Below are 9,949 nucleotides of genomic sequence, written 5' to 3'. Positions count from 1 at the left end.
TCTGCAGCTTTATTGGAACAGCATGTCCCCTCTGGCCCCGGCCACACATGTACGTCGTTTTAATACTGGATGCATTTCAAATGTTCTGGGTGCTTATTTGTTCTGGTTTATCTTGCTATCCAATCCTCATTTGTTTTGCATAATTGTGATACAAATTATCATCTAATTACGGACCAAACCTCAGAAGATCAAATGTAAACCAAGGCACTTCGATCGGAGCAGCTACATCTGATGCTCCCTCTACGGCTTTGCCTTCTCCGATGGATGGATTAAATTTGGGTGAAACTGGATAGTAAGCTGCACTTTGATTAAAAGCATTATCGCTGGGGTTTTTTTTTTTGTCTCCTCGGTTTTTAAATCACCCCCCCGGTGTCTGAGCACCGAGCCCATCCCCTGTCCCAGTGTCGGTTGCGGCCGCGGCGCCCTTGGTATTATTTGACGGTTCTATTTGCCGAGTGCTGTAAATGGGATCAGATATTCCCGAGTAACTTCAAACTCTTCTTGGGAAAGGTCAAATGACTAATAGCTACGTTTGTTCGGCAAGTTTAATCTTTAAAAAAAGCCGACTTTGATTATTTTCTCCCTGTTCCCATTTCAAAATAGCACCATAATACCGGGTTTATGTTTGTATCCATCCACTAAGTCTAACAAACTGCGAACTTTTGCAATTGCCGCAGGTTTTCAAATAACGTCAATGGGAGGAAGTACAACGCGGCATGTAACGTATTTCTATTTACAGGCATGTGGTCCCTCTTGAAATATTGACCTCGATTCCCCCAGTTTCACATTTAATAAATAATGGTTTATTATATTGACTTGCTCTCTCGAGTTCTGCCACTCACCTCCCACCAGCAGCCGTTTTCAAAAGCACCCCCAGAAAGTAGCGTGAGGGTTATCCGCTATTTTGGGCACGGTTTTTCTCATATAAGCACAGTTTTTTCTCATAACATCCAAGTGATAGTGTGAGCGATTCAGCAGAATTACCATTGTGGGTATGGAAAACGCTCCCGTGCCGGGATGGTCAGGGAGCCTTGGCTGGGTCTGAGGTGACAGAGACCTGATTTGTTTTGTAAAGAACCACCAACATCTTTTTTATTTGTTACGCTGATATTTGAAAGGATAAATCAGGAGATAAAGGCGAAGGAAATAGAAAGTAACCTCAGATAACCCTGATCTGACGGTGTCGTGCTGACCTCTCACACACATGGAGCTAATTAGTATTTATACGCCTCCCTCACCCACGCTGATGAGCACTCCATCCCCCCTGGCGCCCGGTGCCAGCACCCAAGGGACACGGTTGCATGTCCCTTGCGGGGACCGGGCTCTGAGTGTGTTTTCCGTGAGTCTGTGCGGTGAAAACTGGGCTCCAGGTTTTCAAAACCCGACCCAGTTCCACTAGAATCAGCCGAGCAGTCGCTGTTGGAGCGTATCGCCCCAGCGCTGGGTTTGTAGTTTCATGCCGAAAGGCACAGAATAAACAAGCAGCTCCGGGAAACCTTGTGCCCGGTTGCGAACACGCGCCGAGTAGGGATGAGATGGGTCCGGCCAAAGAGAGGATGCGCCCAGCTGTAGTAGATGGAATTCATCCGATCCAAATTTAAATGTCTGTAAAACTGTCCGTACTGAAAATATCTACCCCAGTCATTGTCTGTCATGTTTTTATCTAGACAGACACTGATCTGCTGGGTCACCAGCTCGTGGCCAGCAGCTCTGGAATATCTTATGCAACTGCAAATATTTGGAAAATTGGAAGTTACCCATTGCATCCGCCCACAAATCCGTGACTGATCTGAAGAGCCTTCCAGCTCCCCAAAAGTATAACCACATGTGGGGGCCGGTACTCGGTCACTCAGCCTCCAGGGAGCTGGGATCTGCAGCGCTTTGCGGAGCCCAGCCCCCTCGCCCGCAGGAGCTCGGCCACCACCGATGACGAGGGATGGCTTGGAAATAAGGACTCCCAACTGAAAAAAATGTTCCTTGGTTGTTTTTTTTTTAATAAAAATAGTGAGGCAAACTGCTAAGAAACAGGACAAGAAAGCAGATTTGTTCATGTTTACAGCTGTACAGACCATTTAGCAAGGCAAACACGGCCCACCGCTTCACGTCGGTATCGCTGGGGGCTCTGTGAACACTCAAAACAGGTAAATCAGGGAAACCAACATTGATTGATTTTTAGCAAAGTCTCGTGAAAGTCAAAGTGTGACTTCTTGTTATTTTAACAGCTTTTGATATTGCTCGTTCTGTTCTTAATTTGTTGTCTGTTATGGACGAAAATAAAAGTGAGGCTCTGATACCAGTTTTGATTTTTAAACCTGCACTTAATCCCTGTATAATGCGGTGTTACGTTTGTAAATACAGAGTTTTTCTATCTTAATCCCAAAATGTGGCCGGGTCCAGTCAAGCACTATTTTCAAATCTCTGTCATATATCAAGTAATAAAATTGGCTTCAGGTGGGGACCGAGCATCAATCAAATAAAGAATAAAATCTGTGCCGCAATTTATTGCGAGTTACGTTGTACCCTTGGGAGCTAGAGATTATTTACAGGAATAACAAGAAGGTCCACAGGTTATAATAAAACAAACAGAACTTTTGGAAGAGATTGAAAATTTCGTGTTTCAGGGCCCATGGAGTTGTAATTCTCCGGAAAGGATCTGTGTTCTCCACGGGACCGAGCCAGCAGCATCCCTACCCCTTTCCCTTGGGCACAGGCTGGTGGATGCGATCCCAGGTGGATCTTCGGTGTCCCCCAGGTCTGGAAGTGCTGGATAGGAGGAGTGTCCTGCAGGGCTCCTGGAGGTTTTTCATCCCACACAGCTCTCTGAGATGTATTCCCCGCGCTCCCCAGCATGGATCCAGCTCGCCATGGGGCAGATGTGTGACCACCCGTCCTCTGTTCCTTCCCACCACATTGTCAACGCCGGTGCTGCTCTGCACTACCACTGCCTGGAGACCTCTGGAGGTAGGAGCATGGAGAGGGGGGCTCTTGGGGCACCCCTGCATCAGACTCCACTGTCTCATCCCCGCAAGGTAGGAACACATCCATCTTTTATCCTGTCTTTCTTTACCTTGGCAGCAGATACTTGAATTTACATCCCAACTCTGATAACCGAGTCAACTGGGTCCTGGAGCAACAGGGCACTTTCATGTCATTAATTCGAACCCGTTAAAGCCAAGGGAACTTGAGAACATGCTCGAGCACTTGGCCAAATACGGCTCCTTTGCTGACTCAAGGTCTCAAATAGTCCCCTTGAAGTCAGTGGAAAAACTCAGGTCGGGTGAGCAGAAGCTCACTAGCTAACTGAAGGCAAGCTAGATAGAAAGTTTCAGGAAAACATATTTGTAGAAATGTATATGTCTATGTTCCCACTTCAGAATGCAACTATGAAAAAGGTGACTGTACAGTTTGCTCTTAATCTACAACCGTGACATAAATATCACCGAAAAGTATCATCTTGCTGTGGATCACCTCAGACGCTCCCAGATCCTCCACCTTCCCAACAACACAACATGTTTGTTTGCCCACAAAAAAAGTTAAAACGCTTAGACATACCGCTCCTGTACCATGCAGTTTTTCATAGTCAATAACTAGCAAGCCCTTGGGTATGAAGGAAAGAAAGGCTTGCTTTACGTATCAACGCTTAGAATATACGATTCCACTAAAGGCAATGGTTAATTGTCGGGTGCCAGTTAGAGTGATTACATCTGCCATCTCTCAAAGAAGCTGGAATGCTGTCACTCACTTTGAAATGGCTTGCTGCATTCATCAGTCTAGATGGCACGGAGAAGTTATAACCATACAAGCCATATGGAGGATGTAAAGAACAATTAAGTGCTTCCCGAGCAATGGGACTTGATGGGAAAATGTTTCCAGATGCATGTAATCCATACAGCATTTGACTAGCAGAATTGGGTACTTGTAGACATTGTCCATTTAAGTCTTCAGCTTTAGCACTTTTCAGATTTGTTACGCCGAGGGAAGATAGTTTTGGCATATCCACCATGAAGTGGGGTACAAGATGTGGGTTGGTGCCCCCCAGTTTTTCGTGGCTTGGAAAGATGAGAGACTGTTGTCTTAAGAAGCTCGTAGGACAAATCTTGTAGTAGAGAGGCACGTTGAGGTTGTGTAGGTAGGTCTCGGGGCACGACACGCCAAGGTTGCTCGCTGACAAGTGAAAGGTAGGAGGTGAGCAAGATGGAGAGAGCAGGGGGTTGAGAGGAGAGGGCGTCCCACCGCTGGAGGTCACTGGCGAAGAACTGGAGCTCCCACCTGAAAATGAAAACAGAATCATCCAAGCTGGGCTAGCTGCGGCTCACAGCCGAGGAACCCTTGGAGGACTCCTGCTCCCACTCCGCATCTCCCTGCTGCCGGTGTCCAGCCAAGCACAAACCCGCTCCAAAAATAGGCTCCTGGAAAATGGGAAGATCTGCCCATAAAGTATTTGTTGTTGTTACTTGGCACTTGTCTAAGAATAATATTCACGCATGTCTAATCCCATCCATTTCACCAGGACAGCTATGAGCTCCTGCTCCACACATGCAGGTACCTGCTGGGTCTGGGCCTCGCTACACGACCCATAACCTTCTCCTGTAATACACACACCATTGCTATTTCAGTTTCCCTATTTTTCGTGCAAATTACAGGCAGCTTTTCTCCCCTGTATATAAGAACAAAAAAATGTATTCAGCCCAATGGAGAATTATTTTGTACCTTCCTGCTCACAGGAATTGACTAATTTTACTTGGCTTCCCATGCAATTAGAAACATACCCTTGAATACTAGAGGTGTCTCCGGAAACTCAAAATGCACATGTTCATTTTAACGTTCTCCTTTCCAAAGTGAATCAATGAGCACTTTCATAATTTGGTAGAAAAGCGCTGCCGACTCGCTTCACCCGCGTGAGCGCTGCTGAGGCCGCCGGTGCACAACGTCACCGCGCAGCACCGGCCCCACGCTCCCCCGGAGCAACACCCAGAGCAAAAACTAAGGAGGCAGCGGCTGTTGTGGGGTGGGGAGGGTGCTCTGGAGTGACCGGCCCTGTGCTAAACAGGTGCTGGTTTCACCTAATGCCATTTAAGAGCTATATCTCTGCTGCGCATTCATTACCACATTCTTCCAGAGCTTCCCCCCCGCCCCCCGCCCTTTTCATTTCTTACCAAAGTCACTGGAAAAGGAAGGAAGGGAACGTGGATCCATTTTTTGCTCTGTATTTTTATCTATTTACATTTTATTCCAATTAATATACTGTCTTGATGTGATCTGAATAGACTTTACATCCAACCAGCAGCACATCATCCACTGTATAACCAAGCCATCCCTCCTAGTATATCAAACCTTAAAAAAAAAACCCACAAAGATTTCGGACATGGTGCAAATTAATTTTGCAAATTCCCAGCAAGCGGAGTATCCTACAGGTTGGATAACGTGCAGGCGGCACCTATTTGCAATAATCCGGGAATGTTTTTGGGCTTGAAGGTCTCACCCTTCCCCGCCGATGTCAGCGGCTGTTTCAGGACTGACATCAGCAGGAGCGGATGATGCAGGGCAGGGATCTGGTCCTTCTCCCGACGTACACATCCTGACGTCCTCCCAGGAGTCAGGGACATTTTGGTCATGTAAAATGATGTGATTGAGGCAATTTTTGGGAGCGCGAGGCAGCAAATGGATCCCTGTGCAGCTGGCTGCGCCGCAGAGCAAACGAGCGTTAGTATTTGCTTCGAGGGATCCTAAGCAATAATATCACACGGCTTCCAGTACAAGTTTGGGAACTGGGATCACCACGGGGAGGACAGGGCAGCTCAAAGAGCAGATTCTTCCTCCCATTTCTATTAGGCTTAAAAATCCCAAGGTTATTGCCGGTTCTTTCTTCCGCGTGCTGTTCATGCTTTCTTTTAATTTACCTTCTGGTTTGGGGGCTTCGGGATTTCTATTTTTCAGCTTTTCTTCAGAAATACAGTTTTACTATTAGCGGAATTGGAGATTTTGTTATATTTTCATCAGTTCAGGGAATTGACCCTGAAGAAAAATACCAATTACATTAAGAATAGCAAAAAAAAAATTAAAAAAAATCCCAGGAAGACCTAATATTTTAGCATCTCTACAATAATCATTGCAGTTGCTGTTCTCTCATCACAGCGCATCCTTTAGCTCCTTGGCACCGCATCGCAGCCCACAAAATGGGTTCAAAAGGGGCTTTTTGCATAAGGTCTTTTCTAAATAAAATGAACAAAATAAATTTAAAAATCTAGTTGTCTTTACAACCCGGTAAACCTCTTAATTTCTCCTGAGTCTGATTTTTTATGCCTCCGCATTCTACACCTGTACAGCTTGGATTTTTGCTATGATTTTTCCAGTATTTCCCTGAAGAGATGGGAATGATTTCGTGTGCCCCAGCATAAATATCTTTGAAGAGTTATGAAAATAAATGAGAGTTAAACTGGGGACTCCAAACACAAACTGGAGCCCTCCAGCATGCAAATGCTCGGTTAGTTTTTTCCTTCAGTGAATAATCCGTTTTCAAACACTGTTTCCAAAAGCCGTTTTTCTGGAAAAGGGCTGTAAGTGACAGATACGTGCTTGTCAGGTGCAGGGAGATTGTTTTCCCTGAAAAACTTTTCCCTCTTCCCTGCATTTCTGTGGAGTTACCGGGCTGTGGGACTGCTACATCCTAAATAGCAGATAATTTTATTTTCAGTTGAATAACGCATTTGTTTGCGGCGAAGCGGCCGGCTGCAGAAGACACCGGTGGTCATTATTACCACGTTTTTAGACAAAATTCTCAAACGGGTTGGAAACAATTAGTGTGACAGGATCAAAGCCGTAACAACCCGACTCTGAATTAGCCTCCTGCATTCTCAGATATTTTTTTCTGCGCATCTAGATCTGATTTCTGACAGGTGATGAAGGCGAACCGCGCCGTTACCCTTCTCCTCCCGGGGCGAGTGCTCTGCTCCTCAAATCGGTTTTAACAGGAGTTTTTGCCGAAAACACGTGGGATTGGCATCCCAAACCGTTCCGTTGGCCGCCGGTTCGTTTTCTGGACCCACCTCACTGTTTTAACGGCTTAAGACCCCCCGACGCGCCCCCGCGGGGACCTCCGGGCGTGCGGCCGCGGCGCAGTCCCGAGGCCGCGGGGAGAGGCGGGGTAGGACAAAGGCAGCAAACGGGACTTACCCTGGCTGTCTGCGCCGAAAGCCTTGAAGTCCAGGGCGAGGGGGGGTCGCCACGGGTAGGTCTCCAGGAGCCCGTCCAGGACCCCCCTGCGGGGCGAGACCGGGCTGAGCGCGGCGGCGGGGCCGGCGGGCGCGACGGGGCGGGCGGCGGGGCGGCCCCGGCCCTTACCTGTTCCTCCCGGGATCCCGAAAACCTTTGGCGAAGGGATTCCTGTCGATCTTCAGCTTCGTGATCTGGGATTTGGGAGAGAACGGGGCCGTTGGGATGCTGGGGGGGGGCCGGGACCGACAGCCGCGGCCGTCGGGGCTCTCCATCCCCACGGCCCCCGGGACCGTCGGGGCTCTCCCCGCCCCCCCGGTACCTGCTGGTTTTGGTAGGCCGTCACGGTGGTGAACTCGGTCTCCTGGAAGGAGAAGGTCTGCACCCCTTCGGCCGGCAGCGACTGGATCTGTGCTAGGTCGAAGCGAGAGTCCTGGGCGATAACGTGGACGCGGGGCTTGTACTTGTGCATGGACTGCAGGATGATCTGTGCGGGGGGAGAGGCAGGCTGAGCCCCCCCGGGAGGGAGAAGGGCAGGAGGAAAACCCGATGCAAGACACGGGTGGGTCCCAGCCCTCAGCCCCCGGGCTCAGGGACCGGCCCGCCGCGTTTTCCGCGCTGCCCCCCGGGGTGATGCTCTGCCCGCGCCACCCCCCCCCCCGCCTCCCCCGGCCACTCCCGGCGGGGCTGCCCCACACCTACGTGCCCCTTGTCGTCCATCTCGTTGTTGGTGAGCTTCACCCGGTCGAAGCTGATGATTTGCCTCATCCAGGTCTCCCCCGAGCAGGGGGAGTCGGGGTGGATGTAGAGCCGCGGGGTGATGCAGGAGTGGTCCGTGTTCCCCGCCACCATCCACTGCGAGCTGTGATAGACGTACCTGGCCCGGGCCGGGCCGGGGTCAGGCGGCGGGGACCCCTTCCCCGAGCTGCCCACCCCCTCCCACGCACACCTATAGAATCTATACGTGCATGCGAGCCCCCGGTCCCCCCGCGCCGCCTGCCTGCGCAACCCCTATTTCACATCACTAAATGCCGACGGGGCTGATTGCAAACACTCAGCCTGGCAAGAGGGATGCGCGGGGGTGTGGGTGGCTGCCCCGCCGGTGTCCCCCCACCCGTACCTGTATCTTTTGGAGTCCACCGGGACGACGTCGATGGCGATGTAGTACTGCTTCAGCGGCTCCAGCCCCTTCACTTTCACCCTGACCGACGGGAACATCCTCCTGCGGGCAGAGGGAAAGGTCCTGAGCAAGAGCTGCCGGTTAAACGGCGAAAACGGGTTGAAAAAACGAAAACGAGCGTCGGGAGAAAAAAAAAAAAAAATTCAAACTCAACAAAAATAGCGAAAAAATCCGCAAACAAAGAAAAATACCCCCCCCAAAAAAAGAAAGAAAGAAAGAAAGAAAGAAAGAAAGAAAGAAAGAAAGAAAGAAAGAAAGAAAGAAAGAAAGAAAGAAAGAAAGAAAGAAAGAAAGAAAAAAAGCCAGACGAAAAATAGAGAAAAAAAAAAAACAACACAACGAAAAAGAGACGAAGAAAAGAAAACAGCCGTGGGGGCAGAGGAGGAACAGGAGCGGGGCGGTGGGGGGGCAGCGGAGGGGCTGCGCAGCCGGTACCTGCCGGCCTTGGTGATGATCATCTCGGTGCCGATCTCATGGAACCTCCTCCAGAGCTCGGAGCCCTGCAGCTCCACCTGCACCCCCGCCTCCCGGCTCTCCGCACCGGCCTTGGGCCGCTTTTCTGCGGGGAAGAGAAGCGGGAGGGAGCGGCTCGGGAGGCTGCCGAGGGCGAGGTGGCGCGGGGGGGAGGCGGCCCTCGCCCCGCCGCCGCCCCGGGGGTCCCCTCCGTTACCGACCCTCCTCCGGGGCTCTGCGGCTCTGCCTGCAGCCGGCCGCGCTCTCCTCGTCGCGACCATCCGGCACCTTCCTCTTGGCCGAGCGTCCCACCAAGGCTTCCACCGAGAAGGCGTGTGCCCGGGAGCTGAGCGCCATCCCCCCCTGGCCGGGGGTCCCCCCGGGCGGCAGCGGGGCTCAGGCGGGCGGCGGCGGCTCCATCCCCGCCGGTACCCAGCCAGCCTCGCCCGGCCGCCGCACGGCTCCCGTCGGGGGGCAGCGGCCACGGCGAGATCCTCTTGCATCCAACTGAGTCAATAGACGGCTGCAGCCTCCACTGTTTGTTTTGGAAACTGGTGGGAGCATAAGAAACATTGAGTGACATTTCATAGGAGTAACGGGGGGAGGAGGGTGGGGGGGGTTAGGGGGAGGGAGGGGAGAGCGGGCGGTGGAGGGGAAGAGCGGGGGAGGAGGAGCCGGCCCCGTCTAGGATCAATAAAAGAGTTACTGTTCTCCATTAAATTGTAAAACTCAAAGAAATTTGACATAATTGCACACTAGGGGCCACTTTTCCAACAAAAGTGCAAATAACGTTTAACCAGAACCAGCACAAAAAAAAGAAAAAAAATAGGAAAAAGAAAGAAAGGAAAAAAAAAGGGTATAAAGGAGAGGGAGAGCCGTGGCTCTGCGTGTGGAGCTCCAGGCCCGGGTGCGGCGGGGCTTTGCCCGAGCCGGGCTGCCTCGACGGGCCGGTCCCACACGGTCCCCCCGGTGTCCCCGGCAGGACAGACGGCGGTGTCACCCCCGGGCTGTGTGACAGCGCCGGACGGACACCCCGGCTTGTGCCCCGGTATTGTTTGCTTGGTTGGTTTTAGGGTGGTTTTTTTTGTGTTTCTTTTTTAAAGG

General features: G+C 51.1%; 1 protein-coding gene across 1 annotated transcript; it reads right to left on the bottom strand.

The window, feature by feature from the left end:
* Positions 1–3,658: 3,658 nt before the first annotated feature.
* TBX22 (T-box transcription factor 22) lies at positions 3,659–9,202 on the bottom strand. Its single transcript, XM_054214948.1, has 8 exons — positions 9,067–9,202; positions 8,828–8,951; positions 8,333–8,434; positions 7,915–8,089; positions 7,535–7,699; positions 7,342–7,406; positions 7,174–7,259; positions 3,659–4,269 (listed from the first exon to the last, which is right to left on the bottom strand). Exons 1-8 carry the CDS (start codon positions 9,200–9,202, stop codon positions 3,659–3,661), a joined length of 1,464 nt encoding a protein of 487 aa, XP_054070923.1.
* Positions 9,203–9,949: the final 747 nt, after the last annotated feature.

The sequence above is a fragment of the Rissa tridactyla genome, chromosome 9, assembly GCF_028500815.1.
Source record: "Rissa tridactyla isolate bRisTri1 chromosome 9, bRisTri1.patW.cur.20221130, whole genome shotgun sequence".
In the NCBI taxonomy this organism is placed as follows: Eukaryota; Metazoa; Chordata; class Aves; order Charadriiformes; family Laridae; genus Rissa; species Rissa tridactyla.
The sequence above is the reverse complement of the archived record's forward strand: the minus strand, read 5'-3'. Positions and strand labels throughout refer to the sequence as shown.